Source organism: Nerophis ophidion, linkage group LG01 (genome assembly GCF_033978795.1).
Source record: "Nerophis ophidion isolate RoL-2023_Sa linkage group LG01, RoL_Noph_v1.0, whole genome shotgun sequence".
Classification (NCBI taxonomy): Eukaryota; Metazoa; Chordata; class Actinopteri; order Syngnathiformes; family Syngnathidae; genus Nerophis; species Nerophis ophidion.
This window is the reverse complement of record NC_084611.1, coordinates 73,510,339-73,531,057: the sequence shown is the minus strand read 5'-3', so window position 1 is coordinate 73,531,057 and position 20,719 is coordinate 73,510,339. Positions and strand designations below refer to the sequence as shown.

At 38.6% G+C, this 20,719-nt stretch overlaps 1 protein-coding gene across 2 annotated transcripts; it reads left to right on the top strand.

Moving 5' to 3' along the window:
* The first annotated feature begins 2,521 nt into the window (after positions 1-2,521).
* jpt1a (Jupiter microtubule associated homolog 1a) lies at positions 2,522-18,986 on the top strand. Of its 2 annotated transcripts, none has more exons than XM_061910908.1 (5): positions 2,522-2,738; positions 10,801-10,943; positions 12,580-12,668; positions 13,632-13,659; positions 17,902-18,986. In XM_061910908.1, the coding sequence occupies exons 1-5, from the start codon at positions 2,683-2,685 to the stop codon at positions 18,051-18,053; spliced, it is 468 nt and encodes a 155-aa protein (XP_061766892.1). In that variant the 5' UTR covers positions 2,522-2,682; the 3' UTR covers positions 18,054-18,986. The 2 variants fall into 2 exon arrangements, with proteins under 2 accessions (XP_061766892.1, XP_061766899.1); XM_061910915.1 differs by having other exon boundaries at positions 2,526-2,738; positions 17,923-18,986.
* The last annotated feature ends 1,733 nt before the right edge of the window (positions 18,987-20,719 follow it).

The following is a 20,719-nucleotide window of genomic DNA, read 5'->3' as shown; positions in this document are numbered from 1 at the left end:
GCAAAATAGCAAGATCTAAAGTAAAAACGTAAGAAGCAATTAACAATATAAAAAATGTAATAATTGTAAAATCTAAACATAATTACAAAAAACATACAAAAGGTACCATGAGGTGTAAGTAAGGAAAAAAGTAAAGTCTGTGAGCGCTAATCCCTCCATTCTCTACCGCTTGTCCCCTTCGTGGTCGCGGGGGTGCTGGAGTTTATCTCAGCTGCATTCGGGTGGAAGGTGGGGTACACCCTAGACAAGTCGCCACCTCATCACAGGGCCAACACAGATAGACACACAACATTCCAACTCACATTCATACACTAGGGCCAATTTTTTTGGTGAGCGTTAATGTGACTCATAAATCAAATCAAATCCCATACCTCAAAATGTTCATTATATCTTAATATAGTTGTTCCATCATCAGACAAGATTGCAAACATGAGTCGAAACATGTCATGGTAAAATATTTAACCTATTACACCAAAATCTTGACTGACTAGAAGATGCTAAAAATATATTAAAATTTCGTACTCCACCATGAAAATTGTGGTGTTGCATTTGGGATATCACCTAAGTGTAAAAATTAAGAAATGTGTAAAAGCACACATAATTTTAAAAAATGCAATTAAAGTGTGTGGTCATTTTATAGAGTCGAGGTTTCAATAATTTAGATTTGAGTCATCTCAACGATATTTGCAAGGTTCGCATTCAGACATTGGGAATGTTTGGGTCGGCAACCCAAAATGTTGAAAGAGCCAAATTGGACCAAAAACACAAAGTAATCTTGACTGGAGCTGCAAAAAAATGAAAAGTGTCATAACGATGACAACACATGATGTAAATATGCTTGATAAGCTTTCCATAACAAGTCAATACCGTATCAACAAAGCTCCCCTTTGTGCATTCATGCACGGTATAAAACATTTGGTGGAAAAAAGAAGTGGCGAAAATCACGCCTTTCTGTGGCAGCATCAGAGAAAGTTTTTCATGTAAACTGTTGAGTCACAGTCCGCGCAACGGTGAGTTCAAGGGCTGCTGAAATTAGTAGGACAAAACGGCGCTCGGCAAATACTCTCATCAGTGAAGCATGAACACAAACATTAAATAGTGGGCTTTCTAACAATTAGGGTTTGTGTTGTGTTTGTCCTACAGAAATCATATTACAACAAAAACTATATTTACCAAATTTTTTTCCCATTTCCATACATTTTTGAAAAAGCTCCATGGGGCCACCAGGGCTCTAGAGCTGCAGGTTGCTGACCACCGGTTTAGGGATATTGTACACAAAAAAAAAAAAAACGGTCGTTAAGCATCGATCCATCTTTTAGGTCAATGTTTTTCAATCACTGTGCCGCGGCACACTAGTGTGCCGTTAGATATAGTCTGGTGTGCCGTGAGAAATGATACAACTTCACCTAATTGGTCCAAAAAAATATATTTTTTGCAAAAGAATAATTATAATTTGCAAATACTGTGCCGTTCCTTAGTGTCTGTGCTGTGTAGAACTTGGCTGCAGAACTGTGATCCCAATATGCAGACCACAGAATGCAGGTACAAAAAAGGTATGTAACGCTTAAAGGTAAAGGCAATAAAGCATAGAGATGGCAACGTAAGATGCCTGTAAAACTGAACTGGTTACAAAGTAAACAGAAACAGAATGCTGGACGACAGCAAAAACTTGCAGCGTGTGGCGCAGAGACGGACGGCGTCTGTAAAGTACATCCGTGCATGACATTGCAATCAACAATATCCCCACAAAGAAGAATAGCAACAACTTCAATAGCCTTGCTTGCTAATGCAAAGCAGAAGCGGGGAATAGCGCTCAAAGGAAGGCATACAACTGCTACAGGAAAACACCAAAATAACAGCACAAGACAAGAACTAAAGCACTACACACAGGATAACACCAACAAACTCAAAATAAGGCACGAGGAGGACCTGGTGGAGTTTCATCTTTTAACCTTTTCTGCTAAGGGTGTGCCTCCGGATTTTTAAATGGAAAAAAAATGTGCCTTGTTTCAAATAAGATGGAAAAACACTGTTCTAGGTCTCATTTTAGTTCAGTGGTTCTCAACCTGGGTTCAATCAAACCCTATGGGTTCGGTGAGTCGGCCTCAGGGGTTCGGCGGAGGTCAAGACACACCCGACTCATCGCGTAAATAAAAACTTTATGGATACCCCTAAACAAATTTTTCATCAGATTTGCAGGTGTGTAATTTGTTGTGGTTCATTTTGTGCACCAGTAAAAAAAACAAACATATAAATTTGTCTTGAATTTGAAAAAAAAACAAAAAAACTTTTATTTTTCACTAAAGAAAGGTTTGGTGAATGCACATATGAAACTGCTGGGGTTCGGTACCTTCAACAAGGTTAAGAACCACTGTTTTAGTTTCAAAATTCCTCAATATGCACTGCCATGTCTAACATTGTACAACTAAAGATATTCCCGCATATTTTATGTTATTAAAAAAAAAAAAAAACAATAACGAGACGAGTTCCGGTTTTATTTTGAAAGTCACACGGGAAGTAACAATTGCCTTCTTAGTATCAACACCATCGCTTCACCACATTGGAGTCAGGTTGATTGATGCATCGGGTTTGCATTGACAGAGATGCGGCGGTGAAATAGCACACACTCAGAACGATTAATTCCCGTATCCTCCCTCCTGTCTTTTAGCTGTTAGCGTGAAAATGACCACAACGACGACATTTCAAGGAGTGGAGCCCAATGCTAAAAGCAGCTCAAGGTAAAACGTGTCGTCTCTTTGCCTAATTCCCATCGCCATGTTAGCCACCATTATGCCGTTATAGCTAACCATCCGAGCATCCTGTCCAACCGTAAATACTTGCCTTGGACCCTTCTGTCTCTAATTTGGGAATTAAATATCACGAATTCGGCTGTGTTTCCAAGATAAACACACCGATTAGTTAAAATTAGCAGTTTTAAAAAACAAAAAATAGCGAGCATGGTAGCACATGTCCCTTTGTACACCTTGCAGTTAGCTCCCCGCTGATTAAACGCTCACCTCGTTTTATTGCAGCCACGTAAGGCATCCATGATTGTTAGTGTTTTCTGTATTTTTTATCTAAATTAGGAAGTACAATAACCGTCAGTGTGGGGTTGGCAGTGCGAAATGTGACTGGATAGGGTGGGGCCACCCGTGGGTTTCCCCATCACTGAAGGTGCAACAAAGAGGTCAGTGAACGTGCCATATGGAAACTGAAACATACACTATTACATCACTGAAGGTGCAACAAAGAGGTCAGTGAACGTGCCATATGGAAACTGAAACATACACTATTACATAATTGAAGGTGCAACAACGGGGTCAGTGAACGTTCCATATGGAAACTGATAAAGCAAGACACTGGCACTTATTTGGGATGATTACATTTTAAATTCAGTTACAGATGTCACAAATTATTTCAATTTATTAGTTTGACATTGACAATAAAGGTGTAACGATTCGTTTTTAAAATAATATCTATCCATTCATTTTCTTCCGCTTATCCGAGGTCGGGTCGCGTGGGCAGCAGCCTAAGCAGGGAAGCTCAAAGTCTCCTCTCCCCAGCCACTTCGTCCAGCCCTTCCCGGGGAATCCCGAGGCATTCCCAGGCCAGCCAGGAGACATAGTCCTTCCAACGTGTCCTGGGTCTTCCCCGTGGCCTCCTACCAGTTGGACGTGCGCGAAACACTTCACTAGGGAGGTGTTCGGGTGGCATCCTGACCAGATGCCCGAACCACCTCATCTGGCTCCTCTCGATGTGGAGGAGCAGAAGCTTTACTTTCAATCAATCAATCAATGTTTATTTATATAGCCCTAAATCACAAGCGCCTCAAAGGGATGCACAAACCACAAGGACATCCTCGGTAGGGCCCACATAAGGGCAAGGAAAGACTCACCCCAGTGGGACGTCGACCATGATGACTATGAGAAACCTTGGAGAGGACCACATATGTGAGCAACCCCCCCCCCCCCCCCCCCCAGGGGACCGAAAGCAATGGATGTCGAGCTGATCTAACATGATATTGTGAAAGTCCAATCCATAGTGGATCTAACGTAACCGTGAGAATCAAGTCCAAAGTGGATCCAATATAGTGGAGGCGGACTTTGAGCTCCTCCTGGATGGCAGAGCTTCTCACCCTATTTGTACGGCAGAGCCCCGCCACCCAGCGGAGGAAACTCATTTCGGCCGCTTGTACCCGTGATCTTGTCCTTTCGGTCATAACCCAAAGGTCATGACCATTGGTGAGGATGGGAACGTAGATTGAACGGTAAATTGAGAGCTTTGCCTTCCGGCTCAGCTCCTTCACCACAACGAATTGATACAGCGTCCGCATTACTGAAGACGCCGAACCGATCCGCCTGTCGATCTCACAATCCACTCTTCTCTCACTCGTGAACAAGACTCCTAGGTACTTGAACTCCTCCACTTGGGGCAGGGTCTCCTCCCCAACCCGGATATGGCACTCCACCCTTTTCCGGGCGAGAATGCCAAAAGTGTTTGGTCACCCAACCAAATGATCAGAATCTGGTGTCCTAATCACTTTTTATACAGGTGTAGGGCTGGGCTATATGGCCTTTTTTAATATCTCGATATTTTTAGGCCATATCACGATACACGATATATATATCGATATTTTGCCTCAGCCTTGAAAATAACACTAGATACTAGGGGTGTAACGGTACGTGTATTTGTATTGAACCGTTTCGGTTCGGCACGCGGGCGTACTGAACGAGTTTAGAAGCAGAAGTCTTCACAAGCTGCTGTGCTTTGCTTTCTGCCTCTGTCTCAGCAGCAAGCATTGTCCCGCCCACACAACCATCTGATTGGTTACATACAAAGCCAATCAGCAGTGCGTATTCAGAGCGATGTAACAGCCAATCAGCTGTGCGTATTCAGACTTCAGAACGATGTAGTCAATGCTTTAGCGTTGAGCAGATATTCGTCTAGCAGGGGAGGAGCGGACCAAATTATACTAAACACTTCCCAGTCACAACTATTACTAACATCACTATGAGCCCGTTGACCTTCTAGCAACTTAGACTGCAGCTCAGCAAGCTAACAGTATAGGCTTGAGGTGAGGGCTAATTAGCTTTTAGCGTAACGTTAGCTCAGTTTGCTGTGTGCGTGTGTGTGTGCGTGTTTTAGGGGGCGCAAAGCCCTGTCTGTCTGTTATTTCATTGAACTCCATTGTGTTTAGGGATTAATAGTCTCTCCTATTACACTTGTACTATTTTTTCAGTTATGGTTACATTAATCATTAGTAATGTAGCAGCCTAGTTTTGAATAGCAAGGTCCCTGCTATCACATGTTGATAAAAATACTACATTTACACAATAAAAGCCAATTACAGGCTTCCTAAATGCTATAATAAATTAAGCATAATGAGTTGACAAACAGTTTCAATGGAAACTGTTTAATGTTGCACTTTTTATATGTAGAAGAAATGTTTTTTCATTTTATTTAATCAAAGCAACAACTTGAGGCAGTTTAATGTGGATTAACGTGGGCAGAATTATTATAGTGCTATGTTAAAAGGATAAAGCCATTGTTTACAAATTTGGTAAATAAATAACCAAAAAATTTATATTTTGTTGTTTTCTTACTGTACCGAAAATGAACCGAATCGTGACCTCTAAACCGAGGTACGTACCGAACCGAAATTTTTGTGTACCGTTACACCCCTACTAGATACATATAATCACACCAGTATGATAAATCTGTGTCTACATTAAAACATTCTTGTTCATACTACATTAATATATTCTCATTTTAAACCACAACTAAGTCAATTCAGCAAAACTGTGTTTAGTAAACAGTTATTAAGCAGTGGCACAAAATTTCATGTCATTTCCAAAACAGAAAGTGCAAGATTGTAGGAGAGATTTTAAAACAAGCTATTAGTGCACTTTTGTGCACGATGTCACTAAGATGACATATCAAAACAACACTAAATTAAAGTGCAATTTTTGTACAGAACGCCACTATAATAGTTTAAAACAAATAAAGTGCACTTTTGTGCATGATGTCACAACGTAGGCCTGGGCAACAGTGTTCTTGTAAGTCAGACAACATGCTATAAATTTGTGGTATTGATCACTACATTCGATTATTTCAGCAAAATAAAGTGGATAGAGAACTTTAAACAATATAAAAAAACTACTATTGGCTCCCATTTAAAACATTAAATTTTTTCCCTTAAAACCTTATTGTGGTTACTCCTTCGGCACTACGGGATCCCAGCCAAACTGACACGACTCATCCAAAAATCCTATGAGGTAATGTCGTGCCAGGTCGTCCACAGAGACCAGCTGACTAGACGCTTTGACATAAAAACTGGTGTACATTAAGGATGCCTCTCATCACCGTTTCTGTTCCTCCTCACCATCGACTGGGTGATGAAGCAGACGACGGACAGAAAGAAGAACGGCATCCAGTGGACCCCCAGGTCACATTTTAACGACCTGGACTTCTCAGACGACCTTGCCCTAGTCCTGCACGGTTGGCATCAGATGCAGGACAAAACGTCAATTCTAGCCTATTTAGCTTCCCAAGTGGGCCTCCACATCCACCCCCAGAAGACCACGATCCTGAAGATGAACTCTACCTGCACAGAGCCAGTGATGCTTGGCAACAAAAACTTGGAGAAAGTGGAGACCTTTACGTATCTAGGGAGTGTGGTGAACCAACAGGGAGAAACGGATGCTTCGGAAATGCCTAGGGAATCCTTCATCACCCCTCAAGAATATCTGGAGATCCCACTTCATCACAACGCGCACCTGTTAAATTTTGCCTGTTAAATTCGAACATCAAGTCTGTCCTGCTGTATGGATCTTAAACATAGCGATCATTAAATAGCACCACCAAGAGAGCACAGATGTTCTTCATCAATTCCTGTCAAAGAAGAATCCTCAACACACACTGGCCGTAAACTTTCGGCAACACAGACCTTTTGCAAAGAACAAACCATGTGCCAGTGCAGGAAGAGATCAGGAGGATGAGATGGAGTTGGATCGGCCACACCCTGAGAAAACTAACATCTAACTTCACCCGCCAGACCCTAACCTGGAATTCCCAGGGGAAGAGAAATCGAGGTAGACTAAGAAACATGTGGAGAAGGGACACGAAGACTGACGTCAAGCAGACCAGTCACACCTGTAGGGAGCTAGAAAAGATCGCAGAGGACGATGGCGGGGAGTTGTTGAGGGCCTATGCCCCAACAGGGGTACAAGGCCTAACCTTAAAGCCTACCTTTATCCAACGACTTATTTCATTAGTTTGTAAACCGTAACAAAAATGACAAAAAAAGATTTTGTAATAAAAAGAGGAAAAATAAAAATTTGCGATTTAATCACTTTGGTATAAATCATATACTGATACTGTGCTAGTTATTGATACAAATGGTATTTGGATTGATCACCTTTACTTTACATTACAGTTTTAGTGGAAAGCTTCTTTTGTTATGTTCAATATTTCGCATGCTTAGCCATTCATCGTCCTGTAGTACTGAAGTGATAATGGTACTTGGGGAAAAAAAACTTTGGGCCAGTCCCAATACACCCCCTTGCCCTACTTTTTAGCCCTGTCCTTACATTTTGTGTGTTTTTTTGAGGGTGCTGGTGTCCCAATGACTCGTTGCATGTAGGGATAGTGGGCATAACGTGGGATAGGGGGTGTGGATCTAGCCCTTCAGAGCAAGGGATTTCAGATGCCGACTCATTTAGGTAGGGCCAAAAAAATCCCCAAATTTCTGCATAAGTTACACATTAGTTTGTAACATTAGTATAAAATACTTACCATGAATTGATTAACATGGACCCCTTAAACAGGTTGAAAAACTTATTCTGGTGTTTTTATTTTTATTTTTATTTTTTATTAAATCAACATAAAAAAACAAAAAACTTTCAATTAGTGCATCAACTCCCTCCCCCATTCACACTCATCCACACCCACTCACACAAAAAGGGGTTGTTTCTTTCTGCTACCAAAATTCTGGTTGCCACAACATCGATAACAATCTGCAAGATACACAGTCCTGAAGCACACATGATTGTGTGCCGCCGGTCCACTAACATTATCATTTATTACAATTTTTTATGTAATTTTTTAAATATTATTTTACTTTCTTTTTTATCCAAGAAAGTTATTTTTTATTTATCTTATTTTATTTTATTTATAAAATAAAAAAAGGACCTTATCTTCACCAGACCAGGCTGCTAATGAAATTAGACTTGTCTAAAAGGTTTTTAAAACCAGGTCCAGTCCAGATAATGTCCAAGTCGGGCTCAGCAACACACAACCTCATCCATGTACAACAAAAAATTAAGGAAAACAACAGATTGCATACACTTTATAAACAAAATTACATTTTCATAAAAAGCTTTTGTGTATGGTCCCTATTATGTCCAAGTCAGACTTAGCAACACACACCTTAATTTTGTACACTCAAAAATAGGGAACACAACAACAGATAGCATATTTGTTGCTGTTGTTGCATATCTATAAACATAATTACAATTTTACAATAAGCCTTTAAGGATTTCCCATCTTTGTTCATGTTTTTTGGCGTCCTTATCGTTTTCAACCATGTATCTTTCTAAAGTTAAAAAATACTGAATAAATGTTTTAAAGAAAGTAATACTAAGTGAATATCTATTTTTGGCCTTAAAAATAAACCTTTTACCGAGTACTATAATTAAATTGACTAAGTCATGACTGTCAATGAACTCTCCTAAAATAACAGAAACTACATTAAGCTTCATAAAAAAAACAATCCTTAAACACATTTTTTCAACTTCCACCCAAAAGGAAGACACAATATGACAATACCAAAACAAATGCAGGGTGGGTTCAGATTCCTGACAACAAAATCGGCAATCATCTGACTCAGTTATATTCCATAGTTTTAACACTTTCCCCGTGGGTAAGAAGTTATAAATATTTTAATTTGAAAATAACGATTTTGCAAGTCGATAGTAGTTTTGTAAATTAGTTTAAATATGACATCCCACGGCAACGGACAGTCAAAAAAGTCCTCCCATTTTCCATATGTGTTGTATGGGACAGCCTCCAAAGATGTCTTTATTAAATAAAAATTATATATTTTTCTATTTATTTTAGTTCCTTTTTGCCAACTAGAATTTCTTATTCGATGTTACCATTTAGTGGTCAATTGTACGGAATATGTACTGAACTGTGCAATTTACTAATAAAAGTTTCAATCAATACTTATTAAAAACTTGCAAATGTGAAAACATTTATGCTACATACTTTTAAAAAAATTCACAAGAGACATCATTCGTAGAAGGCGGCTTCTTCTCTGTGTATTTCTTTGTTTATCAATCAACCAAAGCATGATGATGATTGTTGTGTAATAGTGGGATTAGGGTTGCAAATAAAATACTGCGGTACTAACCAATTAAAAAAGATACCACTGCCTTTGAAAAATCCATACATGCTGCTGGGCATGGGTGACATTTGTGAGCCGAGGCGCGGCACATTTCTTGTGTCAACGCACACACTCGGCACATACAAGCAGAAAATGTGTCGAAGGGAAAAACTGAAAAAACACAATTCTGCTGGTTCATTGCATGAAGCGCAATATGGAGGAATTTGGGCTTCAAAACCATCGATAAATGTGACATTTAAACATGCCTCGCCAAATTTGTCAATACAGCATTACCACCTTTGCTTTAAATTTAGGTAAATAGAACACATATTCAGATCTGCACAAGGAGTTTAAAGAGTGTCAGGTAATAAAGTTACCAGCTACCCTCCTGTTCAAACAGCTGGTTGGCTTGTTAAAAATTATTGGCGCAGTACAAGTCGCCCACAGTGTGTAAACTAATGCAAGTGATTTGACTGAATGTTATAACAAATTTCCACTATTTCATTTGTGTTTTATCTTTAACATTGTGTGTTTTGCTTGCTACATGTCTGTTACTTTTAGACTTACTGTACTGTTTTCAGTATTTGCCAAAAAATGTTATCTTGCCTAAAAGATAAAAATTGGCAACCATAAACTATAAGGCATGTGTTGCAATGTCAATACAACTTTCTATTCTACTCAAACCTAAGTGTAGATTATGGAAAGCTATATGTGATAATTAAAATAATGAAACTGTTTTTGAGTACAAGAAGAAAAGCCCATGTGTTTATTGCGCTTTTTAATTTTAATTCCAATCTTTTTAGATTGTTCTTTGAGTGCAATAACAACCATATGTTTAAGCATAATATTTTTTGTTAAAAGGAAGCCGATAATGATATTTTTCGTGATTGCATTTATTTCGAAAAGTATCGAACGGAATTGAAATACATAATGCACATTTTGGTGCCAAAATATTGGTGTCGGGGCAGCTTTAAACATAACTATATAGTTGTTTATGTGCCCGAACATGCAGTGACCTAGAAAGTGGTGTCCTAATTCTTAAGATTACAAAGCTCAACTCCTTGTTGCTTCATTTCGAAGGTGTAGTTGTAGCTTCGCACTGGAGATGACGAATTTGCTGCGATGTGTAGCTCTCAAATTCAAGCCGGTGTTCTAGCAAAAAAATGCACACTCCTGGTCTTAACACACCCCTCTGCATGTGGTAACAAGGAATCTGGAAATCCCTTACCCTGCATCCTTTTGTGAAGTGTATGAACACTGGGACCCAGCTGTGGTAAAGATTGGGTTGGGTTAATCAGCCGATGTCCGATCAGTCAAAAAAAAGCAAAAATGGGCTCCGATCTCATCACACAATCAGGATCGGCATAACTGCAATTCACAGTCGTCTGGCTCACCCAGAATATCCTCCTTTTCAGGGTTCTGCGGCCTCCAGGCGGTGGTTCCAACATATCTTTTGGTACTGATGAGGAGAAACCTCCTGCCCGGAAAAATAAGATGGCCTCCAGTGTTTTCGCTGAGCCAGAAGACCCCTACGCTAACAGAAGGAACAACCCACCAGGTGCTGTCAAACTCATCCTCTCAGTTGTACCTATAAACATATTCAGTATCTCTCACGTGTACATACTGTATCTTCTCAAGGGACAATACTCATACCTGTGAACATTAGAATTTCAAAAGTTGGGCTGTTTTCCAGAGAAATTGGGGATTTAAAAAAAAAAAGTTAATGTGATTGCAATCCTCTTCAATTCCTCTATGATTACATTGCTGGTGGATGTTAGACACCTCGCCCTCCTGCACCCTACTTTGCGCTGCCCAAATAGGTTTATGCCTGGAGAAATACAGTATATGCCCACTACATCAGATTCAGCTAAACCTGTGCCGATAATACATTATACTAGGCGAGATATTGTTAAAAAAAATAGTATTGCTGATAAACAATATTGAAAACAATATTTTCAGAACAAGTTAAGCGCTAATATAATCACAATAATAACAATTCAAGTTTTTCTTTCAAATGCAATAAACTTTGATTTTGTGGTGTTATTTTTTACCAATATAATTTGAAGGTTAAGAACTTTTAACTATCCTAAACTAATAAACATTAAATAAAAATGGACTCTCAGACTTAGTGACCAAAAATTGCACTTTAATAAATATTGAACATCTTGAAGCAGTAGTTCATCCTCCGTATTTTCAGCTTCAAAAAATCAAGTTTTTGTCATCTACTACCAAGTCTGCCATGTTAAGAAAACTTTCGCGTTGGTTTCCGGAAGTAAGAACACACATTTGTTGCTAGAAGTCGGAAGTATGCTGCTATGGAAACGGAATGTGCTGAGAAAATAATTTCCGACAGTGCTTAAAATGACCAAAATAGGGTAAATTTTGTACATATTAATTATTGTTTTGAACTTGTCCACATTATGTATGGACTTGCAGTCTGTATACAAAACAGAGGGTTTTGAAGTAGTTTTAGAGACTTTGAAGGCTACAATGGTGACTCATTAACCGCATCTTCCAAGTGTTTTTGTATCATCTTTAAACCCCCCCCAAAAAAATTAAAATTACGTTTTGTCTTTCATAATGATTGTGAACAATAAGCAAAATTCCAAAAACAAAGTGCAGTTCTCCTTTCAGGTTTGATTAATTTAACCCAATTGTTCTTCAGCTTTCTCAACTGTATAGCAAACGCCAGGTGTTAGCAGCTGTGTAATATCATGTACTGTTCATTACCATGTCGGGGAAGACCTGTAGTACAGCGGTTCGACGTGTCGGGAGTTGTATCTGTCTTAATTTTGAGTTCACAAAGGCAGATGTTGGAAAACAGAAAAATGTTTTGCAAGCACAGACATTTTTAAAAGACATTAAACTCAAGCGAAAAATAAAAATGTATGAGCAAATATAACACGCCCGATAAAAGTGTTTATTATCCATATTAACACTGCTTTCTTCTGTCAGAGAGATGCGCTCCCTCCCACCCCCTCTCTTCTCTCTCAACCTCTCCCCTCTGCGCTTGCAGCTTTTTTTTTTTTTTTTTTTTTTTTATAATACTCGCTCAGATTGCTGCTTTTGACACAGCGTTATGTTTGCGTCACAAAGACAACCAATCAGAGAACTGGACAAATGTACACTGTGATTAGTTACAGTATTTGCTAAAGGTCTCTCGTAACGTGTGTCACGTCATCATCCTTTTTCAGGTGGAAAGCCCACGGGTGTGCTGTGTGGTGAGCCGTCAGCCCCCCTTAGGAGAGGAGCTAACCAAGGCATGAACCCCTCTGCAGACATTGTAAGGACAAGGAAGTGAAACTTCTGAATCAGAGAACCAGAACACAAGTCAGCCCTCACCATTTTATTTTGTATAAATCCCAGTGTTGAGAAGAAATGAAGTTGGTTTAAGAAATGATGGTGAAAAAGTACATCAAAAACAATGTTATTCAGTACAGATCATAATCAATTAATAGTTTATTTTAAACCATTACATTAGAGTTGAATACTTTGTCAGCTGCCTTAACAGTAAACGGAAGGAGAATAAAAGCAGGAAGTGAACACTACAAGCTGGAATCCACTTTAATTTACATTATCCTCTTCCTAAGGAAGCAAGCAAAACAATTAAGTGTCGGCAGGTTCGACACTTAACTTGAATAAACAATAAAAAAAATAAATAAATAAATAAAAAAATCAGGATTTTACTCAACAGAACAGCAACAATCCAAAAATATCAACAATACATGTCATTAATAAAAACTTGTCCTTTGTGATGAGTTTATACACGTCTGGGCCAGTGTAATAGAAGCCAGTCAATTTCAAGTTAAGTGCTGGCGATCGCGTAGACTGCCTGTGTTGTAGCTCAATAGTAATACGCTGGTCTTTCACGTGGGCGATTTGGTTCAAGCCCCGCTCGGAGCAGTAGGAAAAATAACAGCAGAGAGAGCGCGAAAGTACACAATCGCTAGATGAGGCTGAGCTGTTTGGTGTTTTGGCTTTCAATCACAATCAATGCATTTTGCTGTCAAACTCAGAGGTCCCTGATATGGTGGGGCCCTGGGATTCAGCCCAGCTAAGCCTGTGCATTAAGGCGGCCGTAAATTGTAGGCTGATTATTGATCAATGATTGATGTGCAAAGTGATTTAAATGTGCTGAGACAGATGATATTAGCATAATGACTATGATTTTTCTGATTCAATGAAGTCATTACCATTCATTCTATGCTATGACGCCGAAACTGAAGTCTGCTCCTTCTTCCTTTAGGATGGAGACATGCCTGTATGCGACAATGGTGAGCAATTTTTTTTTCTTACTTCACTCAAGCATGTTTCCATATCTCTATCAAGTAATTATACACATTAAAAATTAGGGCTAGAACTTACCTCACAATATGACGTGCAATACATGGCTCACCATAACGATATCTTTATAAAGCAACACAGCGATGATCATTACATATTGCCCCTAGTAATCTATGATGCATCTGTGTGTTTATAGGGCAAAAAAAAAAATCAGTTAGATTTTTTTCAGTATAAATATACCAGATTACAAACTGCAACAGTGCAAAAACAAGTCATGGTTCCAGTGCAGCAGTACCGTAAAGAGCATATTTGTTTAGGTGTGTGACAATCCATGAACTCTTTTAAACTCTTGGAGAAAACATGACATCTCATGTTTTTCAAGTAAATTAATGAATCAATCTGTATCCTTTATTTAACCAGGTAAAAACTAATTGAGATTAAAATCCCTTTTCCAAGAGGGACCTAGCCAAGAGGGCAGCAAAACAAAGTTACAGGAAACTATAAAAACACCACAATTTAAAAAAGCGTTAAAAATATGTTTTAGTAAAAACTACTAGAATTCCCAACTAAAACAGTTTCTAAATCCTGAAATTACCCCTAAGAGATCAGCTCAGGCAACGTCAGATACATTTGCAAGTCATTTCATAACTATAGTAACCTGACTCTCACCAGGTCCTTGTAGTTCGTTGAGCTCCACACAATGATCTGGGACTTTTTCAATCGGAGATGTATTTCAGAAAGTGGTGCCTTGTAAAAAAAAAAAAAAAAAAAATGTGATTGGATAAAGCACTCGTCTTATCTCGAATGACGTGCTACTTCGACCACTCACATTGAAATCAACCCGTGACACTGATGAGAGCTAAGCTGGGAAATCCAAAACAGAACAGCCCACATATTGGATAACGACAGAGCGAAAAGTTAGAACTTTTATTGAAACAACCCAGCAATGTCAGTTGATCGATGCAGTTTGTGCAAAGAAAATATGTCAGCATACGATTCCTTGCTGCGTGCCGCCATTGTTGTTTGAATCAAACCATCCCTTTGGCACTACGTCACATCTATGAAATTCTTCCGCCCAGCGATCCTGATTTGTTAATTATTTTTTTGCTATCTTGAAGGAGTTAGCATTGCTTTCGAGCCCAGATCCTTGTGTTGAGCTCAGCAGACTACAAGGATCTAGCGATAGGTTATGACCGTGGAGTAGCATATGCGAAGTCTTTTTTTCCAAGACTTGTGTTGTCTGTAGGAACAAACATGCTAAGTATGTCCTGCGACATTAAGCTGTAGCGCCTGGAATCTACACAAATGAGGAACCAGACCAAAAAGCGATTTTATATATAAAAACCATACATCGAGAATATCTGCAAACAAAGATGGACAGTTTGCAGTTCCATACAAAGTGCAATTGTGGAAAAGGTTGCCACGAGTACTACTACAACGTACGGCAGGGTGATTTCCAGTCCTTTTAATAATCTACTACTTGAAGACATACAGTGGGGCAAAAAAGTATTTAGTCAGCCACCGATTACAATGCAAGTTCTCCCACTTAAAATGACAGAGGTCTGTAATTTTCATCATAGGTACACTTCAACTGTGAGAGACAGAATGTGAAAAAAAAAAGGAAAAAAATCCAGGAATTCACATTGTAGGAATATTTAAAAAAAGTTATTTGTAAATTATGGTGGAAAATAAGTATTTGGTCAACCATTCAAAGTTCTCACTGATGGAAGGAGGTTTTGGCTCAAAATCTCACGATACATGGCCCCATTCGTTCTAACCTTAACACGGATCAATCGTCCTGTCCCCTTAGCAGAAAAACAGCCCCAAAGCATGATGTTTCCACCCCCATGCTAGTTATGGTGTTCTTGGGATGCAACTCAGTATTCTTCTTCCTCCAAACACGACGAGTTGAGTTTATACCAAAAAGTTATATTTTGGTTTCATCCGACCACATGACATTCTCCCAATCCTCTGCTGTATCATCCATGTATCCATTTTGGTATGAACACCATCCCTACTGTGATGCATGGGGGTGGAAACATCATGCTTTGGGGCTGTTTTTCTGCTAAGGGGACAGCACGATTGATCCGTGTTAAGGTAAGAATGACTGGGGCCATGTATCGTGAGATTTTGAGCCAAAACCTTCCATCAGTGAGAGCTTTGAATGGTTGACCAAATACTTATTTTCCACCATAATTTACAAATAAATTATTTAAGATTCCAAAAATGTGAATTCCTGGATTTTTTTTCACATTCAGTCTCTCACAGTTGAAGTGTACCTATGATGAAAATTACAGACCTCTGTCATCATTTTAAGTGGGAGAACTTGCACAATCGGTGGCTGATTAAATACTTTTTTGCCCCACTCTAACTCATGTCCCATTACCAATATTTTGGTATCTGTATTTTTTAAACTAATTGGAGACATTACTAGTGTTGTACCCATACCAACCTTTTGGTATGAATACAACAGCCTTCACATTGCAGGCAAATGATAGAATAAAATAAAAAGTATAATGTGGTAACTATTGCAGAATATAAAAATACAAATACTGCAAAATATGAGGAGTAAACTATTCCAGAAATAAAAAATATGCAATATTTATATACTTTATGAAGGGTAAACTATTGCAGTAATAAAAAGTTATAAACATTGCACAGTAAGAAGACTGAATATGGCAGAAATAAAATATAAATATTGCATATATATATATATATATATATATATATATATACACACATATATATATATATATATATATATATATATATATATATATATATATATATATACACATATATATATATATATATACACACATATATATATATATATACACATATATATATATATCACACTAGGACATGGTAATTATTGCAAAAACATAAATATTAAGAAAAGACTACTAATTAGAGACATAACTAGCCAATGCTGTTTTGGTATCGGTACAACACTAGTTAATGTCTCTAATTAGTGTCAAAGTTTGTTGGTGTCGAACCCCAAGATGCAGAGATGGAGGCAGGCATTGGATAGGAAAATATGATTTAATTAAACCTAAACAAGAACTAAAGGCACGCACGTGGGTAGATAAACTATGACCGCTAGCATGGGAGCTAGAAAACAAAAAGGAATTTTAGCATGGAAAACAAAAGTCGTACTTGTACTTAGAAAACAAAACTGGAAGCAGGGAACAAAAGCCAGTAAGCTACAAATAGCTAACAAAATACAGCTTACCGCCACGCTGCAAAGATACGACATCTACAATCCACGACAGGTAGCAATGACACAAGAGCGACAATAACAGCACTGATTGGAGGAACAAAGGAGGTAAAATAGGAGCTGGCTGATTGACATCAGGTGTGGCCAGGTGCCAATCAGCCACAGCTGAGGGGAAACAAAGCACTCAGGGAGACAAACAGGAAGCTGAACCAAAATAAGAGTGCTGACAGGAACTAAGGACAGGAAATACTAAACACACAGAGGAGAAACTAAAACACAAACAAACTGTCAGTGGCAAGCCTGACAATTCATAGAGTTTATTTCTTTGAAAGACATAAGACTTATTTTCTCAATCTCTAATTAGTAAAGCACCAAAATGTATTTTGATACTTTCAAAAATAAAAGAGATCACGAAAAATAGCATTATTGGCTTTATTTTAACACACTCTTATGATTCCTTGAACATTTGTTTCTTATTGCCCACAAATAACAATTTGCTGTAAAAGGTTTTTGAATCCAACTTTCACAACTATATATATTTACATTTGATCCATACAGATGTACTTAGCCCCAGCCCTGTTGTACTTATAAGCATCTTTGGAATCCTTTTGCGTACATTGCATGCTTCTCAAAAACAGCCTAAATAGTAAGTTGCTTGTGAATAAAGGCCATTTTGGTATATTTTTCTAGAGAAGTCAGTCTCATCACAATGAAAAACTCAAATCTTTTCAACACGAGCAAGCACAAAATGGCTGCCAGCGGGACACAAAATGACTGAATGAAGCATTTGTACACACACATTTGGTGCAATCTAAAAGTTTGAAAATGGTAACAATCGCAAATAGATTGGTTTGTAAATCAAGCATCCATGTAAATCGCTTTAACTATAATTTGGCATATAAGTGATAACAAAACCATTTCCTTGCACCATGTTTCTGGTTTCATGGTCATCGTCAGCCCTTTGCCATCACTGGTTCCGCTGTATTCGTTTGTAAATGTCGCTGATGGTCAGGGCGGGGACGTGTGTATTCAGGACGTGACAGCGCTGAGACTGAAGCAGAGCGCCAAGACGACGCCCCCCCAGCTGAGGACCCTGCTGCAGGTCTGCCCTCCTCTGGACGAAGGAATCCACCTGGTGGAAAGTCCAGCCTCATCCTGGGTTAAATCACGGCCTTTCCTCCCCGTTTCTCTTAGCTCATTTTTAACACAAACTGGGAAACCCCGCCCCCATTTATTAGTCCCCTCTGATGTCTCCCTAGTGCCAGTCTTTTCCACATCTCAAGTGCATTGTTTTGATACCTCCTATTAAGAGCCATTTTGTACTGTTATTTATTTTTGACAGAAGCACTTTATGTATTTCCAAGTCAACCATTCAAAACCAGTCGGTCCTTGTATTGACACTCCGAGAGGATCAATCACCGCTCATTTGTTAGGTACGACAGCACAAACTGCAGGCGACTACTTTAAAGTTGTTCCCTTTTCTCCCAACATGCATGCCTGTTTGTTCCTAAATTTATAAAAACAAAACAAAAAAACACAACTGTGAACTTCGAAACCTGTTTTTTTTTGTGTTGGTTGTCCGCTGTGGCAAAACATGTTGTATTGTAACTGCATGAAGTTGTGACCTTTCTACTAGTCAACATAGTGTTAAAGGATCCTCATCAGTAATCTGAAGCCTTTTTCTATGCTATTGTGACTTTGTTTTACACCATGTTTTTTTTATTGCTCAAATTCTGTCTTAAGTGTGCCTCTTTGTGTTTAAAGCTACAAATTTACACAAGGTGGAGTTTTCTGCTTGCAGTTCTTGCAATGCTTGTTTACACTGCAAGCCAGGACATTGTTGTTGTTGGTCCTCATTTGAAAAACCTGTTCTACTTTTGATAAGTGACCTTAAGACACAGTTCACACTTAGACTTTTTTTATTTTATTTTATCTTACTGCCGCGATAGACATCTGTTTCCTGCTGTCAATCCTGCTGTCATTGACTTTTTTTTATTATTTTGTTCTTCATGCTGGATGTTCAGTTGCTTGCAAACATTTGAATTCAAGAAATGGCACAAGTGGAAGATAGACATTAAACATCAATTTAGACCATGACTTCCTGTGCGGATTTACTTCAGTCAAAAAATGCAAACGTCAACACTCAATGTTGCTGAGACAAAACATTACTCCTTGCACAGATTTCTTGTATCATTACTTACGTATGTTTTTGTAACTAGTGTTTTTTCCCGCTTATTTGATCCACAATTATATAAAACTCATAATTAAATGGTTTTCTTGTAACTGTATGTATATGTAATTGTTAAATAACAGCTTTCCAAACACCCTGCTCTTCTTAAAAATTCTATATTGCATTTATTTTTTATACTTTCATAACACTATTTGCTCTTCTAAGTTGACTTTTTTTTTCTTCTAGGAAAAAAAAATCCTTGTAATATTTGTCATGTTTGACACATTTGTGTAACATTTTGACTTTTCCCAACCATTGGTTATTATTTTCTCTCTAAACAATTTTTTTATCCTTAGTAATTTATTCATACAGTTGATTTTAACATTGCAACTTTACCCTCCTAAACAACGTTGTTTTATACATTAATATATTTTTCTTTAATTATTTTTGTAACGTGACTTTATTCTCAACCATTTCGTTATTTTTTTAAACCTTTCCTTTTTTTTCATCTTACCTCAATTTTTCCTGCTTTTACACCCTAAACTCAAATACAGCTTTCTCTTAATTTGTGACCTCATTTTTTAGAATCCTTATAGGAATTATTTTCTTATGACTATTTCCAAAAATGCTTCTATTCATCCATCATCTTCCGCTTATTCCCGAGGTCAGGTCGCGGGGGCAGCAGCCTAAGCAGGGAAAATAACCAGTACGCCACATTTGTTTGTGTGTCTGTGTGAGAGACTTTTTTACATTTTTTAACATCCATCCATCCATTTTCTACCGCTTATTCCCTTTTGGGATCGCGGGGGGCGCTGGCGCCTATCTCAGCTACAATCGGGCCGAAGGCGGGGTACACCTAACATTATATTGCAAAATATCTTAGTGTGTCTGCCTCACAATACGAAGGTCCTGAGTAGTCCTGGGTTCAATCCCGGGCTCGGGATCTTTTTGTGTGGCGTTTGCATGTCCTCCCCGTGACTGCGTGGGTTCCCTCCGGGTACTCCGGCTTCCTCCCACTTCCAAAGACATGCACCTGGGGATAGGTTGATTGGCGACACTAAATTGGCCCTAGTGTGTGAATGTGAGCGTGAATGTTGTCTGTCTATCTGTGTTGGCCCTGCGATGAGTTGGCAACTTGTCCAGGGTGTACGCCGCCTTCCGCCCAATTGTAGCTGAGATAGGCACCAGTGACCCCAAAGGGAATAAGCGGTAGAAAATGGATGGTTTACATGCATGTATACACACACATATATATATATATATATATATATATATATATATATATATATATATATATATGTATATATATATATATATATATATATGTATATATCATACATGCCAAACTTGAGACCTCCGATTTCGGGAGATGGGGGTCGGGGGTGGGACGGGGGGAGGGCGTGGTTGGGGATGGGGTGGGGCGTGGTTAAGAGGGGTGGAGTATATTCACCGCTAAATTCATAGATTTTGCTAGAGGTGGCGACTTGTCCAGGGTGTAAAATAAATACACACATATATATATATATATATATTTATATATATATATATATACACACACACATATATATATGGCCACAAGGTAGTTGGTGCCTGTCGAGGCGGAAATCCTAAAACCCCTTGGTGGACACCAGCAGTGAGGGATGCCGTCAAGCTGAAGAAG